This window comes from Silurus aristotelis (assembly GCF_946808225.1).
Source record: "Silurus aristotelis genome assembly, chromosome: 10".
Classification (NCBI taxonomy): domain Eukaryota; kingdom Metazoa; phylum Chordata; class Actinopteri; order Siluriformes; family Siluridae; genus Silurus; species Silurus aristotelis.
In genome coordinates this window covers 25,947,671-25,973,186 of record NC_139583.1, presented here as the reverse complement: position 1 = coordinate 25,973,186, position 25,516 = coordinate 25,947,671, and the positions used below count along the sequence as shown (strand labels likewise).

The 25,516-nt window shown below is 36.7% G+C and overlaps 1 protein-coding gene across 1 annotated transcript in view; it reads right to left on the bottom strand.

Annotated features, from left to right (window-relative positions):
* Nucleotides 1-1,943: 1,943 nt before the first annotated feature.
* insyn1 (inhibitory synaptic factor 1) overlaps nucleotides 1,944-25,516 on the bottom strand; it is an 85,590-nt gene continuing 62,017 nt past the window's right edge. Inside the window, exon 4 of the mRNA XM_083553130.1 lies at nucleotides 1,944-2,896. Coding sequence (XP_083409256.1) covers nucleotides 2,090-2,896 — 807 coding nt within the window. The 3' untranslated portion in view covers nucleotides 1,944-2,089. The remainder of the gene's footprint in view (nucleotides 2,897-25,516) is intronic.

Sequence of the window (25,516 nt, the reverse complement as noted above, 5' to 3'; positions counted from 1 at the left end):
ACCCACTATTTCTCACTTCCAGATCGTTTACCCCTCATAGATTAAATACCAAGCTCTCTGGTGGAGATGTAGGTTTTGTTATAGAATCTCTGAGCACACAGTGTAGAAGCCCACTCGCTGGGCCTTGAACCAACGTTATCGATCGGACCCTATTGGCATCATCCCTGTGAATAAAACACAGTACTATTGAGTCTCAACTCCCTACCGGGCCTCCAAATGGAGAGACATAACCTTTTGCATCTCAGCTTTGTGCTCTGGGTTTTAAGTTGTCGCCCCCAACAACCTTGGCCTACAAGTTCATGGAGAGGGAGGGTGGTGCTGCTGGTGGCGGTGGTGTTGATGGCTAAATGTCAAAGAGGAGAGGAAGCACACTCGAAAAAAAAATTGTGTTTCTTTGCTCGATCCACTTTCAAACTCAGCTGCAGATGAAGTGTTATACAGGAATGCTTTATAAAAAATCAAGGACAACAACCATGGTTTAAGGTCAGCTTCCTTTTCTCATATTAGTGCCCAGGATAACATACTGCAGTGTATTCATAATACCCATGACACCATGATATACTGTAGTTGTGAGGTGAGGGCAAATAATGACATAAAATCAAAACAGATATGTATAGGAATGAGTTGTGCAGTATTGCTCATGTACTGAGACAATATTTTTTTAAGCATCTTAATATTTCTGCAGAAGATCCGTACTAAAGTTGATTGCCTAGGTTGCCCGGTGGAATAATTGAAATTACTTGCATGCAATTTGCATCCTGAAGGTCACCATACATCTCTTAAGTGGAATTGGTCAAAATTGGGTAATTCATTAACATCCGTATTACCGCTTTAGAAAACAAGCACTTGCCTGTAAAAATTCTAGAAATTCTAGAAAATGAAAATTTAACAATATCATACTTTTAATTACACCGATCAGGCATAAAATTATGACATTATAACTTTATGACCAATTAAATTAGTAACACTGATTATCTTCTTATCATGGCACCTGTTAGTTGGTAAGAAATATTAGGCAGCAAGTGCACCATTTCTCCTTAATGTTGAAGTGTTAGAAGCATTAAAAATTCGAAAGCGTAAGGAGTTTGACAAGGGCCAATTTGTTATCTCTAGATGAGTGGGTCAGAGCGTCTCCAAAACTACAAGCCTTGTGGGATGTTCCTGGTCTGCAGTGGCCAGTATCTATCAAAAGTGGTCCAAGGAAGGAACAGTGATGAACCGGGGACAGTTTCATGGGCGGCCGATGATCATTGTTGCACATGGAGAGCGAAGGCTGGCCCGAGTGGTCCGAGCCAACAGACGAGCTCCTGTAGCTCAAACTGCAGAAGAAGTTCATGCTGTTAATGCTCAAAAGGTCATGATTGTTTTGGCAGCAAAAGGGGGTCCAACACAATATTAGGCAGGTTGTCATAATGTTCTGCCTGATCGGTGGTCATAAAGTTATGCCTGGTCAGTGTATTAAAGGTTATAAATGCAGAACATTGGATAAACATGAACAAAAACTTAACAAATGTGATGCTATACGAATAGGAAAGTGCATTCAAATAAGCTTTTTACAGGAATTTAGTATAGTGCCATGAATATTATACTGCATAAGTAGTCCTCATTGTAATATTACTACCTGCAGTTCTGGATAAAAAAAATAGCCCCCCTCCTCTTCATTATTGTGACTTTGTAATCGTAATCAATACGCACACTTTGGGGTCAAATTTCTCATTAGAGATATATAACCCAACTTTAAATATGCTTTTATATATATATAAATATATATAATATGTTTAAGCAGGACTCCAGCTACTTATTGTGCATAGAGAACCTTTATACAGTATATATTAATTATAAAATAATTGTATGAAAATATATGATGCTTCCCACAAAAACTGGCACCATGAAGTGCACCACTGTGTACGTGCTCGAGCTGTAGAATGACTTCAAAGTCAGACTGTTTTCCCATATATTATTTATTTTATTTAGTAATTCATTTTATTAATTTGTGTTTTAATCTAGTATCTATGTGTTTGATATTAAATAATATACAGTCACTCAAATATTCTTTCAGTTTGCTTTGCTCTTTCGGTTGAAGGTCTCCTTAGGGCTCTTTGCTTTTCTGTTTCGCTGGGACGTATGGCAATACTGTTTGCGTGCTTTTGTCTGAGACTGTCTGAGTGCTGCTGTTGCGCAGCAGTTTTTTTCGGCTGCCCGGTTTTAATGGACCCTTTCTAGGCAGAGTGTGTGGCCCTAGCATAGCCATCTTAACGGGCGATGGTCCGGCCGAAGAGGTTTCCCGCCATTTGTGAAGAGTGGTTGAGCATTTGGAGGAAGAGGAGAGAGGAGGGACAGGTGAAGACGCCAAAGGACTTGGCTCGCTGTCTGTGTCTGGCATCCCGCAGTCCACTTTGTCATCATCCTCTCCTCCGTCCTCCTCCTCTGGTTCATCTTCTTCATCGTCATCGTCGCAACATAGCGCGTGGTAGAGGACCTTATCGCTGAAGCGAACTCGTTCTCTCGTCCCCGAGGTGCGTGATGTTTTTTGACTGTGCGTGGAACTCGATGCCTCCTCACTGGAAGAGTCTGGAGTGACCATCAGAGGTCCATTGGGGATTGGGAGGCCACCGTTCATCTGCGAATATGTGTTGACAGTGGGCGTAGGTGTGGCCGAGGCCGAGCTCCCTGGCTCTTCCTCTTCCAGTAAGTCGTCTTCTTCCCGAGCCATTTTGCGGTAGCCGCAGAAATCCCAGGCGTCTGAAAGCACATCGTGGCTGAGAAAGTCGAGTCTGAATGCCTCAGTGAGGCCACGTTCACTACTCGATGTGCTGCTCGCTGTCGCCACTGTCCATTCGTCTGGCTCTGGGTCGAAGTCGAAGTCTGCTGTGAGCTTGTCGATCTGACCCACCACCTGACATGAGAAAAAAGGAAGAGATCACTGAGCAGTTTTGGATCACATAGCTCAGGAAATTGGTAATTATGCATTTTGTCTGTTATATAATATTTAGATGCCTTGTATCTGGTTAACATATGATGAGTTTTCATCAGTGTCAGATGTGGTGCAATAACACCAAGGTTTTTTGTTGTTGCTGTAGTTTTGTCTCATTTTGTCTTTTTTGGCTTGCATATTATTCATCAAATGCTAAGTGCAAAAAGGGCGAATAAAAAAAACTTACAAAAGAATCAACATAAGTAGCACAGTGTCAATCTCAAATAGAAAGAATCTGGAACTGGGACTATTACACTCTGGTATCATTTCCTTCTCGCTTCTTTCCCAGTTTCTAGTCCTATGAACAAAACTAAAAAAGGTTTCACCCAAGACCCAAAACGGTTTCTGTCCAAACAAGGAAACTTCTTATGTCTTTAGGAAGTTGTATATCCAATGCTTCAATCCAGCACCTCTCCATTTCAGCAAGAATCATTAAAAATGATTGTGTGTATTGTGAATTGTAACAAATTGAATACACTTCCTTAATTGGTTGAAAGATAATGAGGAAAAAGTCATGAAAGTCACCTGTGATCAGTTTGGTATGAAGATCGAAATATGAACTTAGAATAGGGTTCATTACGGGCTCATATTTACTTATAAATGTTATAGGGTTATACTTAAATTTTTTTTGGATGTTCTCCAAAGGTACAACAACAAAGGAGACTACATTCCAATGTAGGTTTCTAAAGTAAGTTCTAAAGTTTCCTCACTTTTTTATTCAAATATTTTGTATGTATTTTTGGTACTTTATATGTTTTCTGCTTTGTATTTTGATATCAAGCATAATGTTTGTTTTAAATTAATGAAATACATGGGTATATATTACATTTCTACATACTTGCTATAGATGCTACACTTTTCTGAAAGCATCCCAATTCCATAAAGGACTATATTATTCCTAGTTACTGTATGAAGGCCCTACAGTAACTAGGAATAATGCACAAACGTTGTTAAATAAAGTTTCATATATGTGTCCTTGCAATTTTTCATTTGGAATATTATTCTTTTGACTTATGGAAAGATTATTGCATATAAATGAAAGAAATAAAGTCCACGATTTGTTTCCAGAGAAAGTGCTTTTAAAGAAGCAATTACAATATCCGAAGGTCCTGCCTATACCACAGTACAGATGTAAAAGGCACAATGTATCTCTGATCGCTGACTTCTGCACGATGTGTTAAATCAGTGATTTTCTGACTGATTTAACAGATAAATGGTCGCTGTGCGCTTGTCTCTCTGAGTCTATAATCACTCAATGTGCTTTAAATACGGTTTATGCACATACACACAGTATAACCGTTAAAAGACAAACAAAAAAACAACACCAGGGAATTATTTGGTTGTCAGTTGCCAGGCAGAGAAAAGCTCTATACCTTGTGGAAACGATTGCTTTATTGTTGCGTATGGAGTGCTATTGATAGTTTTTCTTTGGCAGCATATGTTAGCCTGAGCAGGTTTAAATTCCAGTCAGGTGGAAAGGAAGACATGTTTGTTTATGGCTATAAATAAAACACTTTTTATGTGGGTATGTTTTATTTTTTACTCTCACCTTCACCTTTTCCCTTTTTTTAACTAATGCCTGCCCAAAACTTCAAGATGTTTCAGTTAGTCTAATTCTGTTCAGGTAAAATCCTATCCTCTAGCCAACTCTCTCTCCACCCAGAATGAAGGCTAGCACAAGCTTCGTTCAAGATACAAGGATCGAACCATTCTTTATAATTCTTGCATCACAAGACAATGTAAAACTTGAAGAAACAACATTTTTTACTCTACGTAAGTTCATGGTGTTGGTAAGCGTCTCACAGATTGACAAACCAAAAAGAGTTCTACTTGATGCATCTAAGCATGTTTTAGATGACCATAAAGAAGCCAATGTAATGAAAAATGTGGAACAGTCCTTATTCATTAGGCACTATGGACACACATTAAAACCTGGAGCAATTTTCAAGTGTAAGGAAACAAAGGAACCCTGGAGGAAACCCACATGAATTTGGGATCAACATTACCTGATCAGTATGAAACAGCTGATCTACTTTATTAGCTGAATTAGAACTGGGTCTAGAACTATTTGGACAAAAGTATTTAGACACCTGACCTTTCCTTCCATATGTGGTTATTCTCCAAACGGTTACCACAAAGCTGGAGGCACACACTTGTACAGGACGTCTTTTGATGCGATATAATAAAATTTTTCGTTCACTTGGACTTCGAAACAAAAACCTGTTCCAGCATGGCAATGGTGCTGTGCACCATGCAGATATAGTTTACATTGTTTGGGGAGGAAGATCTTGAGTGGCCTGCTCTAGAGCTCTGATCTCATCCCTACTGAACATTTTTTGGGATAAATGTGAACACTGACTGCACCCCAGGCCTCCTCACCTACATAAGTACCTGATTGTGGCTGATGAACACAAATGTCCACAAGCACACTACAAAATCCAGTGGAACATCTTCTCAGAAGAGTGGAGAAAATTATAAGAGAAAATTTGGACTAAATGTGGAATGTGAGGCTCAAAAAGCATATACTTATGACCTAGTGTCCAGAATCTTTTGGCAATATAGTGTACAGTATGTATGTGCCAGTGGGCATGTGGACACGCTGCTACGTTTGCCTATTTTCACATATACAATTTTGGTCACATCGTTATTGTCACTGAAAGATCGATTTGTAAGATGAACCATCTTAAACACTGGACCCCACCCACTGATATACTTTTTACTTGGTCCATACCCAGAACACAGTTCTCTAATTGATAACCCCTGGCCTAGAGCATGAAACATGAACAAGTTTTTGTTTTATGAATTGGTGATACAGTATTTGGCAGGTTTGTTAGCAAGATACAATTCCCCTCTTCCACCACCACCAGAAAAGGGATTTAATTTAATCAGTGAAATTGACTAGGTCCAAATGCTGGCATTTTAAAAAATTATTTCAAAATCCTTTGTCAATCAAAACGTTGACCTAATTTCCTCTTCATCTGGTCCGTCCTGACTCACCCTATTTTTAACAGTAATTACTACCATAATATAATAACGCATTTTGCCAGGAACAAGTGAACTGTCAGTCAAGATAAAGCTCCATTTTAATAACATTATCATAATCTACTCGAACAGCACAAAAACAAATGAGGACCACCAGCAATCACGTTTTTCTAAAACACTGTAGATTGCGCCAAATTTCTACAGCCGTCGACATAACAGCAGTTCCTCCTGCTCTAAAAAAACCCAACTCAGCATTGAAATGATGTCAAAGTACAGTGTTTTTACCCCAATATAAATCCAAATTACACAAATGAACATGCATTGAGCTTCACGCCCGCACCCTGTGCTATAACGTAGCCTGCAGTTCCACCAGCAATTCAGCTAGATAACAGTGCCAGGAGCTTAAGGCGGATGCTAAAGCTTTCTAGGTCACAGATGGGCTTAACAGAGCTACAATGAGATGAAATTCCTGAGCTTTTTTTTTTTTTTTCTACTTATGAGCCACACTGAGCGAGTAGGCTATGGAGTAAATTATTGGGTAAACACATTGCCTAAGTGCAAAAAGGATGAATGAACACATCAGGAACAAGTCATTAGTGAAGGGACACAGTGTGTTTTAAATAGAAGAAACACAACGAGGACCTGCAACTGTAATTGCAGTCTATAGAATAAAAATCACATCCTTTTGTTGGCCCCATCCCCAAAAATGGTGGAGATTGCAGCTGGATTATTCAAAGGTGAAAAAAAAACTCTCCTTATCTTCCTTAGATGTATGTAGATACAGTTTAAACTAAATTATATGGCACCAGGCTAAATAAAAAAAGCTTTCAGGCCACATGGGAAGCCTGGCAAGAAATGAAACAAAGAAATACTAATATTCAAGTCATCTGATATCAAATTAGAACAGACTGTTGACTATTTTAAAGGTAGACGAATGTAAACTAAGATAAGCAGACATCGCCGTCAGCTTTTCTAAACTACCAAATCCATCCTGATGCCCTACTTTTTGCAAGGAGTTCTCATCAATTGAAAACCCACTCGCTACAGCTGAGGATGGTTCCACATGAACAGCCTAAAGATGTGTGAGATTACTGTGGATGGTTCCGCTTACGAACCATAAAGATGGATTTCGGCTGTAATTAATATGAACAATTTGCTACAATGGTTTAGGGCTGCAATTACCCCAAACACTTAAATGTCCATTGTTGAAACAGTGATGAAATAATATGATGAATTGGCATTTGGTGTCACCCAGATGAGGACATGCTTCCTATTTCAGTCTGGTTTCCTTTAAAGGTTCTTCCTCAGATCATTTCAGGGAGTTTTATCTAGCCACTGTCAGCACTAGCGTGCTCATTAGGGAAAAACTTATCACTACGCACAGTCACAGGGAGCACTGACCTTTATAAGTCAGTGTGCCAAATGACATCATCCAGTTTAAATCCGGAGCTGTGCAACTGTTGCTATTCTGACCATGTGCATTACCACGTCTGCTATTCTGAACACGTGCACACCCTGTCTCCTCGCTCTCCTCGCAGGTGAGTTTCTCGTCTGAAACAACATGATTTCACTTCCTCCCCCACCCCACTAGCCAGATTTGGCTCCTGCAGACTTCAGCCTTTTTCCAAAGAAAAAGATTCAGAGCTTTATTGCCAAGTATGTATGCACTTGGTTTACACAAGGAATTTGCTTTGGTGACAGAAGCTTCTAGTTGAACCTTCCTCTGTAGTCTTCTGATGTCTGATTGTGTAGCTAAGCCAAACCAGACGGTTAACAAAGTGCACAGGACATACTCAATGATGGATGAGTAGAACTGTTTGAGCAGCTCCTTTGGCAGGTTGAACTTCCTCAGTTGCCAAATGAAATACATACTCTGTTGGTCCTTTTTAACAATGGAGTTGATGTGATTGTCCCACTTCAGGCCCTGAGATGGTGGTGCCCAGGAACCTGAATAGGTCGACTGCTGCCACAGTGCTTCTATGATGGTGAGTGGGGGGAGTGCAGGGTTTTTTTTCCTGCAATCCACAATCATCTCCACTGTTTTAAGTGAGTTAAGCTCCAGGTTGTTATGACTGCACCAGACAGCCAACTGCTGAACCTTGCTTCAGTGTGCGGACTCATCACCGTCATCAATGAAGCCGATGACTGTAGTGTCATCTGCAAACTTTAGAAGCTTAACAGAGGGGTCTTAAGAGGTGCAGTTGTTGGTGTAAAGGTAAATAAAGCAGTGGGGAGAGGACACATCCCTGGGGGGCACCCATGCTGATAGTACGGCTGTTTGACATGAATTTCCCTATTCCCACTAGCTGTTGCCTATCTGTCAGAAAGTTGGTGATCCATTGACAGATAAGGCTAGGAAAAGAGAACTGGGTTAGTTTGGTCTGGAGGAGTGTTGGAATGATGGTATTGAAGGCTGAACTCAAGTCCATGAACAAGATCCTCACATTAGGCCTTGGTTTGTTCCGATGTTGCAGTATGAAGTGCAGCCCTATGTTCACCGCATCATCCACAGAAATGTTTACTCAGTAAGCAAACTGGGGTGGTCCAGTGATGTCCTTCAGATAAGCCAACACCAGTCTCTCAAAGAATTGTGATCAGTATGGTCCAAATTATTGATATTTAATGACTAACAAATTGCAGTACATAATTTAGCAAAACAGAGCAATTTACACTAAAGTACTGTATAAACTTTACAGGATATTTGTAGGTAGGAGAGGAATGTGGACGAGTGGAGAGCTGAGCAGGACGAAACGAGCGGTAAGAAGCGTCTCTGCTTCAGTGTCCGACAACATCGATAAAAATAAGAGAGACAAGAGCTAAAATTGTCCTTTGAAACACGAAAAAACACAAAAATTTATATGTTCTAATACAGAGAAACTAAACTCTGCAGACCCCTGGCGAGAGTAAGGCATCTCACAATTGATGCCTTACTTGATTCAATTCAATTTTATTTGTATAGCGCTTTTTAGAATGGATTTGAATTTGAATGATTAATTTAAGAATAAATGAAAGTCACATTTTTTTTTTTTTGGACTATTGATAATACAAGATGTGAAAGGTTTATGGTATCTCTCTGTGCAGTAAACAGTACCACCCTGTCCATGCTGTGCTGTGTGTATGTGTATGGGTATGTGTATGTGTGTAGTGGTGTGAATGTGACTCCAGCTGAGCTTCATCTGCAAAGATTGGGTCGGGTAATTGCAGGTCAGAGTGGAGGCGGCCTCTTTCCACCGTTTGGGCCGAATGCAGGCTGCTGTAACCGAGAGTGACACTTGACACTCTGACCAGGACGCCTGCAAAATGGCACTGGCAGCAGCGATCCGTGAACGCAACCCACCAGTGCTCCTTAAACAATAGCCACTATACCATATACCATATACACATCATGGCCACACACTTCTAGGGTTTGCTGAGAGTCTGTGAAGTGAAGCAGGGAGGAGCCTGTTCAACTGAAAGCAATAATATATACTGTCAATGAGATTTCTTTGATTTAAAGTCCATTTTCATGTATAATATTTTACTTTACCACATTTCAGTAAATCATTCCATCCCACTCTTCATTGAAGTAAGAGAACAAGAGTAACCATATGGTTCTGGTAAAAAAATGTGAGAAGTAAGGGTTCTCTCACCCTGTGTAGAAAACCATAAAAAAGGTTTGATGTGCAGGAGAATAGAACACAAAATAATAATAATAATAATAATAATAATAATAATAATAATAATAATAATAATAATAATAATAATTGTTACATGTACAATTACTTGTAGTTTAACTTTTCTGCCATCTGTTTTCACTTCTGCTGCACATTTCATTTCACTGAATATGCACATTTTTTTTATGTGAGCAACTGCAACTTGATTTGAAGTGACAAATAAAATTTGATTTGATTTGAACCAAACAATTTCCCAATTTCCCTGGGATCAATCAAGTATTCTGATTCTGATTCATTCTGAACAGTGACAATTTTTTCAAATATAGTTTTTATAGATCAGTACTTTTGATCCAGTCAATCACAAATTCTAAAGAAGTTGTAACTCAGTGGTTAAGGCTTTGTGGGTTACTGATCGGAAGGTCGGGGATTTAAGTCCAGATTGCCACGCTGCCCCTTTTGGGGCCCTTGAGTAAAACCCTTAACACTCTGTGCTCTAGAGGTGCTGTATTATGGCTGACCCCAGCTTCTTAACATCGCTGGGATATGCAAAGAACAAATTTCATTGTGCTAAAATGTATATAAAAAGGGCGTTTACTCAACCCAAATTGTAAAAGGAGTACCGTATTTTTCGGACTATAAGCCGCTACTTTTTTCCCACGATTTGAACCCCGCGGCTTAAACAACAAAGTTAAACAACATATTTATGAATTTTTCCTGGGTTTTTACCAGTTTCACACACTTCAAGCCAAAAAACTAAGACCCATAACATTAGACAAATGAAATTTCCGAACGGAAATGAAAAAACGCACCTCACCTGTGTTCTGAGCTGCACGGCATCGGGAGAAAAAACTTTTTTTTTTTTACGCACGACGATGGCAAAAGAAAAACTCCCGAGAGAAATAGTTGTAAAAGGAAGTAGGAAGACAGTGAACAATGACTTTCTTGGTAGGCTACTGTTTAGATACAAGACTATATATAGACTAACCCTATATTTGGGTGCGCTTTATAGTCCGGAAATTATGGTACTTTTACTTTTATTGGATTATTATCTAAGCAGAAGATTTCAAGTAACTTAACATTAGACTTTTTATATTAACACCTTCACACACAATCGCTTTTTTGGAAGGAGACTCCATTGTAATCTCTTTCTAGCAGTCAAAAGGTCAAGCTGTAATTTGAAGTTTTCTGCCATTGGAGGGTTTCCAATTTTAGTTTACACTGCTTTGCGCTGGGATTTAAATTTAAATTTTTATTAGTTTTACAACAAATGAAAAAAGATGCCAGGCTTTCGATAAAACAATCTTTTTTACCTACCTGAACATGAGCAATAATATTAATAGACATTTCAAACAATTTCAATGACTAAAAATGGATAAACTGGTTCAGAGTGATTTCTATCAAAAGACATTTTACTACAAAACTGACGCAAGAGAATGCAAGTGTCTAAATGAATCAGCGTTTATTTCCCTACTGATGTAGGAACAGAGATCAGTGAAGTGAAGAGACAGCGATGAGATTTGTGTTTAAACTCTGTGACTGATTCATACCTCAGGTGACGAGGCAGAGGCTGACGTCGATCCAATCAACTTACAATATGAATGTGAGTAGATTACAGAGTGAGCAAAATCCATAAAATGTTATTGTCTACTTAAAAATGATCAAACATTATGATTGAGATATTTCCTATATAAACAAAACGTTGTGAACACCTCACTATAAAATTCATATTTTTTTAACTACATATGAATCTCGTTATACATTGCTGTTAGAATAACCTTCACAAGACGTTCCACTAGATTTGGAAGTGTGCGTGTGGAGATTTTGTGCTCATTCAGCCACAAGGGTGTTAATAAAGACCGGTACTGATGTAGATGAGGTGAGGAGGCCTGGGGTGCAGTCAGTGTTCACATTCATCCCAAAGGTGTTTAATAGGGTTGAGGTTTGAGTTGTACAGCAGGAAATCTTCCACTCCGACTCATGTGAACTACATCTTCATGGATCTGACTTTGTGGACAAATGCATTGTCATGCTGGAACAGGTTTGGATCTTCTATTTCAAGTGATGAGAAATGTAATGCTTGAGTGAAACACTCAAAATAAAGAAAAAAAAAAAATAAAACCAATAAAGACAAACACTATAACCTGAAGTGTGAGCCATGAAGCATGGGGAAATAGAGACACTGAGTGTGGTGTTAAGTGAATCTTCATACAAGTGCTAATTATGAGTGAATGTGAATCAGGTGCAAAGATCATGTGACATGGTAAAGTGGCTTATGGGTTTTGCAGTCTTGTGCAATAAACCTGACAAATTGACCACAGTTTAAGGCATCTAACCGACTAACTAACTACTAACTAACTAACTTAAAAATATGTCCATTGTTTTTCTATTCAAATAATAATAATAATAATAATAATACTAATACTAATACTAATACTAATAATAATAATAATAATAATAATAATAATAATAATAATAAAGCCACAACAAAATTAAAAACATTTTATTTTTTATTTAATAGTTTTCGGGATCATTGTCCATCTTTTAACCCATCATTCAAACTCAAAAATATACAAGATCAAAGAGTATATGTAACAAGCTAAATAAGGCCATCATTTTAAATACATTTTTTGATATTCCCGATAGAGGAAACTTCATTTATTTAAATATGGGACATTTGTTGATGGAAGAAAAGAAAGAAAGAAAGAAAGAAAGAAAGAAAGAAAGAAAGAAAGAAAGAAAGAAAGAAAGAAAGAAAGAAAGAAAGAAAGGAAGGAAGGAAGGAAGGAAGGAAGAAAGAAAGAAAGAAAGAAAGAAAGAAAGAAAGAAAGAAAGAAAGAAAGAAAGAAAGAAAGAAAGAAAGGGATGGATGGATGGATGGATGGATGGATGGATGGATGGATGGATGGATGGATGGATGGATGGATGGAATAACAAATAAATGAACAAATAAACAAATAAATAAAATAAAATAGAAAAAAATGCATCTGATCTGTGCTTTTTATTTCTGAGACTAAAGTCATGATTCGAGCATCTTTTATCAAACCTAATCACATTTCTTCTTGAAGAAGCTCTGTAGGAGGAGCACACTTCACCTTTTTCTCCAAGAGACGTCTTCAACGTCACGTCTTGTCCCAGAAGACGTTCAAAGAAAGTTTGTCGAGCAAAGTTTTCATGCTTATTTATATATCAAGCTTCTAGTGTGATTTTTCTCCCTGAACCTGACAGAAACCTTAGCATCCTGTGATAACAATTAGAAACGTGTCTATGACTAAGGTGAACATTTTTAATCCCCATGCTGATTTTCCTATAAACAACATCTGAGCGACGTTCACTCATCCTGTATCCCTGTAGTTTGGGCTTTTCTCTGCTCAATTTAGTTTTGTTTTCGCCCAAGCAAAGCGGACTCTGTTGACTCTTCCTCAGTACTGTTTATTATACCCCACTGAGGGGAATTCATCATCCTCTATATTTTCCTAAACTGCAGGGATACTCCATTACTGCTGGTGCAAAATGTGGAGTAGGTCTTTAGTTGATTATGGATGCTTTTTCTAGAAAGTGTGAACTTCTATTGTGTTTATTTCAATCATTTTCTGATGAGTTTTAGATGGCCACACTCTCCATAAGTGTCTATCCGAGCAGTAACAGAGAGAGAGAGAGTGAAACAGATGCTTCTAATAGCACATGTAAAGAAGACTGATCTAAGACTGGTTAAACATGTCACTCGCACTTGGCTTTTGTACAGTATAAATAAATTGGGTGTTTGAAGTCCTCCTTTTGAGCATTAGCAGCTAATTATAATGTCATACACAGGGGGTAGCGGCCAGGGGGTTCATTAAGAACGCACCTCCTTCTTTTTCATCAGCTCTTCAGCCAAGACATTGGTCCAAACAGCAAAAAAAACCCAACAACAACACCATTTTGATGAGCGTGTTAACAGGCCTCTCGATAGTCAGCTAATCAAAGACAGCATCAGAACGTTAGTGTGTAATGGGCATCGGGGCATCAGCTGGATTGTGCAGTGTGGGTTTGTACCAAGTGTCTGATCCACAGTCTGTGGATTGTGCTACTCTTAATTGCTTGTCAAAACAGGCTATTATTTTTCCTCCATTTCCCTGGACTCTAGAAGTGTTTGAGGACTTGAACAGTTATTATATGTGGGCCACTGCTATAGATATGGGTAAAGCTATCTTTAGATATGGGTTTGTCTATTTCAGGATGTGGGTTTGCTAGTTATTAATGGAAGTATGCAGATGGTAGTGAGTGTCGAAATCTTTTTACATAACTCCGAACCTGCAGGAGGTTTAAAGTAGGTTACACGTCAAGTCGACGCTGAAAGCCTAAGAAGGTCATCGTGAAAATATAGTTACAAACATCAATCCAACTTCAATCACATGAATGTGTATCAGTTATGAAGTGGTGATCACTCTCACGTTTACAAATGGTATATATCCTGTATACTGTATATGCAGGATGTAGACAATATTAACAAGATAAAAAAAAAACCCTACATTAGAAGATCTGTTCTCAAAAAGTCTTGGGAAAACATGGTTACTATCGGTTTTGTGGCCTTATTTCAGTGAGGTTTTTTTTTTTTGCTTTTTCAAAAACCACGCATAAACCATATAAGTTGTTTACATATTATGGTAGCCCAGTTTGTGCTGAATACAGTGTAATAAGTCTTTTGTCAATAATATATTTTAAAAGCAACTAAAAAGAACCAAATGTAAGAGCATGTCAAAATCTCTCAAGAGGCCAAAAACACTTAGACTCCAGAGGGTTAAGTATTAGAAGTTAAAAGAATAAAAGATGTTAGAAGGAGATGTATGTCTGGAATGCAGTTATATCTGGGTTCAATTTTGCAAACAGGATAAACTTACAAACCAAAAAAAAAAAAAAAAGAATGAATAATAATAAAATAATAAAATAATAATAATACAAAATAAACAAACACACAGCTGATTTAAATAATAATATTGATGATAATATAGTTATTATTATTATTTATTTTATTATTGGCCAGTTTCACTGTATAATAATAATAATAATAATAATAATAATAATAATAATAATAATAATAATAATAATAATAATATGAAGAGGAAGAAGAAAAAGAAAAAGAAGAAGAAATAATAAATAATAATAATAATAATAATAATAATAATAATGATAATAATAATAATATTAATAATAATAATAATAAATAGCACATCTGTATCGAGTTCTGTATTGTATTACATTCCAAACATGGCAAAGAAACAAAGAACTAAAAAAAAAAAATTGTCCATTTTTATCTTAATCAGTACAAAGGTTCATATCACATTCACACCAACACCATAAAAATGACTCAGTTTCTGTGAGTTTTTCTCCCACTCCCAGTAAACGAACACTGTGTGTGTGTGTGTGTGTGTGTGTGTGTGTGTGTGTGTGTGTGTGTGTGTGTGTGTGTGGGAGGAGAGTCCTGAACCTTGAGTCATGAACCCTGGTTGAGAAATAAAAGGCTTGCGATCTGTATTTCTGAAGCTTCACATGTATACATGAAAACGGAGCTACAAATTCAATCAAATGCTCACTGTTGGTTTTACACAGAGTTTGAAACAGATCAGTTTGCTACCACGATTTACGAGATGGATAGTTACAGCAGGACTGAATGAATGTTCTTTTCTGCTGAATGTTCAAGACGATGAAGTGGAACACTGACTGTACCCTAGGCCTTCTTACCTCACCTACATCAGTACCTAACTTTACTAACACCCTTGGTTGAATGAGCACAGATCTCCACAAGTACACTCCAAAATCCAGTAGCGCATCTTCCTAGAAGAGTGGAGGTTGTTATAACAGTAAATGGTCACTAAATGTGAAACGAGATGTTCAAAAATCTGAGAGAGTGTGTGTGTGGTTGTGTGTGTGTGTGTGTGTGTGTGTGTGTGTGTGTGTGTGTGTTTGTGTGTGTGTGTGTGTGTGTGTGTGTGTGTGTGTGTGTGTGTGTGTGTGTGTGTGTGTGTGTGTGAGTGTGTTTAAAGACAAATACAATGGAATAATGTGTTGATTCTGGTGTAAATGATGATATAAACTTTATGATGCTCCTGAGCATATGGCATGTATGTTGTAAGTTCATTGACTCAAGTAATTAATCCACATTTAGCATCAAGCATGCTGGCAATTCCTGCAAAATAATTTTCGATAATATGTCAGAATTGTGGAAAAAATAAATAAAAACTTGTGCAACCCTAATTTAAAATTTGATCAGAAAAGAACCATATTCGACCTTGCTGGACCCAGATGATTGACAGTAGTATTGTGTATATGTGTTCTATTAATACATTACAGGAATATCTTATAAGATGTTCTTCTTTTCCTATAAATCTTCCAACGTATGTAGTCTGAATTCAGAGCAGATCAAATAACCGTCGTTCTCTGATGCATCTTTCGCTTATCTTGTCAGTGCTCGCTAAAGTGATAAAGCAGCAAATGTCATCTCTTGCAAAACATGAGCAGAGGTTTAAATAAATACAAAACTTCACTGTGCGCATGCATGCATAGGTTATATATAATTTTATAATCCAATTCGGGAATAATCAATTGGTAGGTACAGTATATTTAATGTCCTGAGATCAGGACCTCATTGATATGGGGTAATCGATCTAAAAAAATAAATGCTAATGCTAACATTAGTGACTAGCACCTAGAGCAGAATTGTAACTGTGATTTTTTCCCATACTGAAATTAAAAAGCAAAAATCATTGTAATCGATGATAGTACACAGGACTGGCCAGACGAAGTTCCCTTAGCCACTCATTTTGCATTTGTTTTTATGTTTGAAGATAACAACTCAATTTTATTTATGCATTTTAATGATAGCCTTAAAAAAAGAGAAACTAAATTATACATTACAGGCAAATTGACTGGCCTGTCTGGGTGTTTGACAGCATTTACTGCACTTTTCTCCAATTCCTGCTGTGTAGCGAGGAAAATTGGAAGCAAGTTGAGGTAGTGTGTAAGGAAAGACTTAATAAGACCTCATTCTCACTAATGAATTTGCATGCATTTCCTTTCCCCTGACACATTCATCAGCTTTTAAAACCTCCTGCAAATTTCCCAGTAAGAGAGATTGACATTGGGAGAGAGTGAGAGAAAAAAGGAGGTAGGTCAAGAACTGCTTTTAAGATTAGCTGCTGTGGTTTTATCATTTTTTGATGCTGTTACATAAAATCAGAAAAATAAAGATAAATAGAGATGAATTTTGCCTGAAAACTATGAACACTAACTCCTTTCCTAAGCCAAACATTAACATCTGGAGCTTTGCTGCCTGAATATTGATGTCCAGATTTCAAATCATGTCACGTCATGTAAAACGTGTTACACACCAGTTGTCAGAGTTCACATCAAACCATCTGCTAGAACAAAAAGCTCAGAGCACAGATTAATACAGTAACAGATTCATGCAGATGTGCTTTATGTAATAGAAGTTTATTTGGAAGAAACTAAACTCAGAGTCACTGACTAACAGTACATTTTTTTTTATATAATTTTTGTCCATGAATATGTATCAAATTATTATCTACCTACTTCATTTTATACTATTTCTTTAATGTTTTATACCATTTCCTTAGTGTATTTAGAGTCTCGATCCAATCAGATTTCAGCAGTCACATCACATGTTGCCAGGGTCAAAGGAATCTGCCATAAGGCCTTCAACATAAACTCAACGTTATCAAAGCTGTTGCTTTAACCAATCAAACTCCCTAAAAGGCGTCCAAACACATCTGAGCTCTCAAACCACATCTGTAGCAAAATGCACAAGTACAAATACGTTCGTGTGGATGATAAAAGCTGTAAAGTTTTTATCATTCCATTTTGGCTGACAGAGGAGAAATGAATTTGTTTGGAAATACACTTAAAAGGACATTTACAAGTGGATATATACATATATATATATATATATATATATATATATATATATATATATATATATATATATATATATATATATATATATATATATATATATATATATATAAATGTTGAATTTCGGAAAAGAAAAAACACAATCGTAAAGCTTCTTCATGAACCATTTATACTTTTGCGTTTTCTTTCCTGTCGAATGAACACAAAAGACACAATGTGCCTTCATTTAAAATCTCGAAAACTACCTGGTGCACAGATAAAATGCACAAAATACATTGATTCATTTCTTTCTTAAGTTAATATCGATGCTTCTGCTAGAGATGATGCATGTGGGTGGTGCAGCTGTGGCTGCATTGAAAGGAGACTTGTTGAATTGGGATTAATGGGTTTCTTGCTTTAGTAATGACATTAACTCTTACTGCATGAGATACCATTTTGTGATGCAACCCTTTGTTATACTGCATTTTTCTAAAACATTGATAGTTTCTATGGCCATGTTGTCATAATGATGGTATTTAGAGGTGGATTGTCTCACCACTAAAGGCCTGCCAGTGGTCAAAATGGAGGTGGTTTCATGTGTTAACCAAAATTAAAAGACTATGGGAGTGCTTTTAAAGAAAAATAATCAACGACAGGCTGGCGTTACGCATCTTTACTCGAAGCAGGATGTGCTGTTAGATAATTATAATGCTTTGTTTTATTCCTAGACCAAGGTTCCAATTATGCTAAACAAGTTCCTCTTCTGAGGTAGGTTATAGCAGCTATAAACACTCATTCCCTTACCACCCTCTCTACAGACTGATCAGATTTATGAACTGTTGTTGAATAAAGTATTTTATGGAATGGCATAAAAAATTCTCTGCACTCTTGCACTTTGTTTAAGCCTGCAAACGATCTGACAAAAAATAAAATAAATAAAAAAATCACATTAACCTCTTATGCTCCTTTACATTTACACAACCGGAGGCAGTGACTGAATCAGAACTAATGCAAAATGAATGAGCTTGTGCTCAACAAATGAGAAACTCTACAGCCATCAACAGTTTATTCTCGGGTAGAAGGTTAAGTATCAGAATTTAGCAGCTACACTTATGAACATACTGCATGGACTAAGGTTTGTGGACACTTGAACATTAGATTTTTTTTAACCATCCCATTCCACATTTAGTCCCTGTTTTCTGTTATAATAAGTAAATAATAAGATTATGAAGTGTGGTTATGGAGATTTTGTTTAATCAGTCACAAGGGCAAGTTCAATAATCACCAAAGGTGTTCAGACCATTTCTTCATGGAGATGGCTTTGTGTACAGGGGCATTGTCATGCTGGAACAGATTTGGATCAGTTTCATTGAAGGGAAAACTCAATACTACCACATCCAAGATTACAAATAGGACAGAGATATAAACAGTCAAACATCAGGTCAACACAAACTGAGAGAATTTAGTTTACATGTAGAGTATAAGTTGCATTTTTCTTTTCAATATTCAGAACACAAAAAGTTCTTCAGCAATTCGGGCCTTCAAGGAAGTTCAGCTTACTACCTGGGTGTTAGTGCAAAGAAGGGTGTATCCTGGGAGATCCTGGGTCAAGTTAAGCAATGCTAGGGACTTGAGTGGGGGTTTCACAGTGGTGTAAAGTATTTGAGTAAATGTTCTTCACTACTGTACATATGTCATGTTTTCGCTACTTTACTGAGTATCAAAAACATAAGCAACTCTTTACTCAACTACATTAATGATTCAGTAGATGTACTTTTTACTCCACTTTATTTTAATTGACAATGAACTTTAGCAATTAGATTAGCAGCTTTATCTGCCATGGCTTGTTTATTTAGCAGAAGACGTGATATTTTATTTATCTTCTACTTTGTGCCATGATACTGTAATTTTATTTGTTAATTAAAGAAACCTTTTTTGGAAGGTTAATTCACTACTTTTTCCTTTGAATTTTTTTACCGACTCGAAGAGTCTCGTGTGTTGATGTTTAATCCAGTGTTGAGGTGTACAATGTGATTCGGATTTTAGGAAATAAAACCTTACAAATCAAGTGTTTTTGGCTTTTCACTAATATGTGCATTGGTGTCGACGATTAGTTCATCTCTGAGCTAACGTTCAATATGAGTAAAATACTCTAGTAGTGTTTAAATCATATTTGCAGTAAGTTACTTTAAATGAAAGTATGATTTTTTTAAATACTTTCTACACCTTTGGGGTTTAATACTATACCATAATAAACAATTGTAATAAATAATAATGCATGTATTATTATAAACTATTCATGTTAAATTAAAAAAAAAAAAAATTCTCCAAATATGTCATTTCTATAGACATTTCTATTTTGATAAACTATTAAACACTGTAAAACATTTCACATATTTTCTCATATATCTCCTTTAATCCCAGCCCATCTCCTTTAAGAAAGGAAGCCAGGATTTGCATGATGTGTCCAGGGACCGGTGTAAAACTTGCAGAGGCTGAAATAGAAACTAATTAATCAGGTTTAGACCTTACAATATGTTGAGGAAAAGGTTGTGTTTGGCCATAAATATGCAAACTCTGTAGCTAAGCAGCTCGAGGCCACGATGCAAAAAAAGAAACGTATAACGCATGCAGTACAGCAAAAGTATTTTTTTTTTTTTTTTTTGCTCAGGTAATCAGAAAATCCCAAATCCCTGAACATTAAGGAGCAAATCAACAGCGGATTATGCAATGTTTAGAGGGTATGGCAAACACTTTCTTATTTGCCGAGAGTTCGCTGGTCAGTCCGGTACCAGAGAATATAATTAAAAAATAAATCGAATCGAATTTAATAACATTTTATGTGATTTTCCCAAAGTTTAACAAGCTTTCGTTATGGAATAACATATTCATATTCTAGCCACAGTTCAAGTGCAAAGCATACCCTTAAAATAGAATAATGACTACAGAGACTCTGCAAAGCTCTTTCTCTTGTACTCTCTTTCTTTTTTTTTTTAGTCAGTTATTCTCCCCTCTCTCTTTTTGTGTCCAGTTTAGGCCAGTGGATCAATTGGACTCTGGCATTTCTCAGCATTTTCTTTTTATTCCCTTGGCCTACAGTGCCATTTTAATGGCACCCCTTTCCCATTCAGTTTTATTGTGCCATTTTAAGTTCCATATATCATTACCCAACAAACATAGCCAGCTCGACCATAGCAAAGTGGAAATACCGAAGCCCAGGGAGAAACAATTTATGCAATTTATTTTTATATTCACAGAGCTGCTCAGGCTGTTTTGGGAGGCATGGCTGCTACAATTTTTTATTTATTTATTTTTCTTCTTTCATTATTTTTTTATATGGCTCTTTTGATGTCAAGGCCTCTAGAACCTCAGTTCACACTCTGATTATTATGTGGAATGGGTCAGGTCAGATCATAAAACAGAAACAGTCAGCAAAACATATGAATTTACTGTTTAAGAAATTCACTTATATAACGTCATGAGTGCTTGATTAGGATTTATAGCACAGCCATGCTGAATTCTTAACGCTGATTGGTCGGATGTTGATTTATTTTTATGTAAAACGGTTTCTACATATTACAGGTTTATCGTCATGCGCTTGTTCCGATTCATTATAAAAATGTTTTATGTATAGGGTTTTTTTTTTTGGAACATATAATTGTTATTTATTAATAACATTAAATATACTATATATATTATATATCATAATATTATTATCATAATATTTATAGACAGAGTATCCCAGGTAAGAGTTTTGTAATGGGAAAGGGATATAGAACTGTGATTTGCGGTTTCGTGTTGAGTTGTGTTTGTGGTAAAGGAAGGAAGGAAGGAAGGAAGGAAGGAAGGAAGGAAGGAAGGAAGGAAGGAAGGAAGAAAGAAAGAAAGAAAGAAAGAAAGAAAGAAAGAAAGAAAGAAAGTAAGAAAGAAAGAAAGAAAGAAAGAAAGAAAGAAAGAAAGAAAGAAAGAAAGAAAGAAAGAAAGAAAGAAACATGCAGGTATGATAGTTTACAGCTACTATAACATAAGCAATAACAGGAACTAATTTGTTTCTCTTTTATTACATACTGTACATGTAAAGAGATAAAATGTTGGAGCTTTTACCAAATAAAATTTGGAAACCAAATGCCTATTTACTATAAGGACAAAAGTTTGTGGCCACATGATCATAAAATTGGTACAGTATGTGATTTCTGAGCATCCTATTCCACATTTTGTCCCAATTTGCTGTTATAACAACCTCCACTGAAGATGTTCCACTGGATTATGGTGTGTTCTTGTGTAGATTTTAGCTCATTCAGCCACAACAATGTTAGTAAAGTCAGGTACGGATTTACAGTGAGGAGGCGTGAGGTGCAGTCAGCGTTCCAACGGGTCTCCTAGTTCAAGTAAAGGGAAAATGTAATGCTACGACACCCAAAAACATCCTATACAATTAAGTGCCTCCAACATTGTGGTAACAGTTTGGAGAAGAACCACATATGGCTGGAAATGTCAGGTGTAACAATACTTTTGTCCCATTGTGTAGCACAACTTATAATACTTTTAAAAGTATTTTGAAAATGAAGGAAATATATATCATGTGTGCTCTCACTTAATATAAACCCATAAGCACCATCATGCCAGTAGTTTAATCGGTAAGGAATAAACCACTATGGGACATTTTCAGGGGTCCTGTTATTTTAAAAAAAATTCCCAAAGTGGTTTATTCCTAACCGATTTTAATACTGTCATAATTGTGGCTTATGGATTTTTATTGATTGAGAGCACACACTAAATATGTTTCATTCATTTTCAAGCCACTTTACAAAATGCAGCTGGCCTTCAGCTATCAGGATTCGGAAGTCAGCAGAGGCGTTAAACACTGACAGGAGCAATGCAAACGAAGGAAACATCCCAATTCATCCCAAACAACCGTTTAGTGTTTTTTTTTTTTAGACAATTTTCTGGACAGACTTCCTTAGAGAGTGACCAGTCCTGGTATGCTAGGTATGTCTCTGTTAATCTCCATCTTTCTCTCTCTTGGATTGGTTAATGCATTTAGAATGCACCTACAATTTAAAAGCTAATTATGTGAATATTACTTATAGAATAAGTTAATGTCTATGTTTTTATCTTTGTTTATTATTTTATTATTATATTTTCCAAGTTGTTATAGATTTTCGTGTTATTATAGCACCAGCACACCATGACAGACTCCTTGTACATGCAACCCACGATACTTGGCAATAAAGATGATTCTGATATTATCTTAAACACTGGAACTATACAATTTTTAACATTTATTTTTAACGACTCAAAGTCATACTCGACATAGTGAGTTTTATGTTTTATTTATATATTTATAGTAACAAAATTGTATTGATGCAGCTTTCAATGCCAGGGCCAAAACTATCATTGAGAAGATCCAAGAAACGTAAAAAAAGAATGTATTACTGTTATTCCTCAACAATTAAAAAACAATTAAACTGTATACTGTATATGTATCGATACATTTATGCTGCTTCCAAAAAAAAAAAAAAAAAACAAACAAAAAAAAAAACAAGCAAGCTTCTGTTAGTGATTTAATGGTCACATCTAAAAATAATCTTGTCATGTTAAAGTTACTCTATAAGTTTTTACTATAGAACTAATACCATATTAAAATGAGCATGTTAATATACACCACTCCTCCACATGGTGGATGAAGTCTGTTGCTATAAATCCTAACTTTCTCACCAATCAGATTTCGGCATTCAACTGCACCATGTGATTTATTTACTTTTTACTCAAAATAGCTGAAATGACATTAATTTGAACCCGTTTGACAGTTTAAATATTAGTAAATTTACTACAGATATTTTAAATGGATAAACCCCTGTCCATTACCGCACCAATAAATTACCTCAAGAAGTGCAGTTACCATGTAATCATCATTTTCTGGTTTGCAGTTTGGACATCAGCTTCAAGTTCGAAGACATAACGTTGATTACTTGTCAAGCAGATCCTCAATTAACTACCTTTAAAATACAGAGAATAACACGTTGTTGTCAGGGTTTCTTTCCTTGCTGCTGACAGTATGCTCGGTGCTTTACAGCCCATAAACTGGCCATTAGTGTCATGATTCTATGGATCGTGCCACTTCTGGCTTCTTTGCTTTACAAGCTGAGCATTTCACATTACTTTCTTGCTAGTAAGCAGGTTCTCTGGATCTATGTCTGCGAATATACTGATTAACTGCTGGCGTATTTAGACTAATATAGTAAGAACTATGTGAACCCCATGTGCTTATCAGCATATTTGACAAATAAGTGCATGATCTATTGTTGGCATCATGGATTAATGTATTGTAATGTGACAATAAAAAAGTACTAAATGTTGATAAAGATATTAAAAAAAGCACACATTTTTAACACTTTAAAAGCATATGCAGCATTTTTATTTGAAAAAATCTCAATCAAGAAAATAAAGAAAATACGATTTGAAAACGCTCATACAAGCATGCCAGCCCAGTCGGTGGTAACAGTATGTGATAAACGCCCCAGGTATAACATTTAAATTATGAGCTGCATATTGAGCAGAAAAGAAGGCAATATGTGGATAAACACCAACATGGTCAAAATAAAATGAATGTATGTCTTGGAATTGGAAAGTTGGGGGGTCAAGCCCCAGTATCGCCGTATATGTAAATATAGTATTAAAGTGCTACATAAGGCTCATAGACCTACATATAGGACTACAGTGCATAGTGTATAGGAATACAGTGCAATGACAAAGAAGGTGTATATCCAATCATTTGGTTCAAGCTAACATTTATATATGAGAATATAAAAATAATAAACAAATTACAAAAGCAGTCATTACAAAGTACAAATTGACTATTTTTTTTTCAGTGTTATAAGCAACATTTCCCAATTCACAGAATAAAAAAAAACATTCACATTTTTTATTGAATTTAAAATTAAAAAATTTTAAAACCAAAATCCCACTTTGAAAAATACACTATATGGACAAAAGTATTGGGAAACCTGATCTTTCCTGCCAAAGATGGAGACACACAATTGTTTAGAATGTCTTTGGGTGCGGTATAACAAACGTTTGCGTTCACTTGAACTTGTAAACTAGAACCTGTTCCAGCATTGCAATGCCCTTGTGCACAAAGTGGGCTTCTTGAAGATCTGCTTTACATGGTTTGAAGAGAGGAAGATCTTGAGTGGCCTGCTATAGCGCTCTGATCTCATCCCTACTGAACACCTTTAGGATGAATTAGAATGCTGACTGCACCCCAGGCCTCCTCACCTACAGTACATCAGTGCTTGACTTTATTAACACAATTGTAGCTGACGAACACAAATGTCTACAAGCACACTCTAAAATCTAGTGGAACATCTTTGAAAAAGGGTGGATGGAATAATAGGAGAAAATTGGAACTAAATGTGGAATGCGATGCTCAAAAAGCACATACTTATGACCAGGTGTCCACAAACTTTTGGCACTTTTTGGCACTCAGACACTGCACCGAATCAACCCCTGAAAGATTCTCAAGCTTTCTGTGCTGCTTAGCATATCGTCCCGGGAGTTTGCATGCATCCCTCCTGAGCTGGGATACAGCGTAGGGGATCAAGGTTTTCTCACCAAACCTCATGGGAAAATTCTCATTGCAGACGGCTGGCGATAAAAAAACAACAAAGAAGTGCATAGAGGGAGCACGATAAGTGACGCGTTTTAGATGAGTCAATGAGTGGGCGGGGCCTGTGGCCCTTGAAAAGTTGGAGGGAGGTGATGTGAGGCAAAGAGTGCGATTGTAGAGAATCAAGATAGCAAATTGAGGTAAGAGACAGATGGAGGGGGGGGCAAGGAGAAGAGAGAATGAGATAAAGGATGAGTGATAAGAGAGTGAAAGAGAGAGAAAGAGAAAGAGAAAGAGAGGGAAAAGAAGGTGAGAAAGATACATGAGCACAGGGAGATTAGGAGATCAGTGTGGCCAGAAAGATGGTAAATATAAGAGGGGGAATAAAGAAAGGATGAGCAAGGAAGAGAAAGT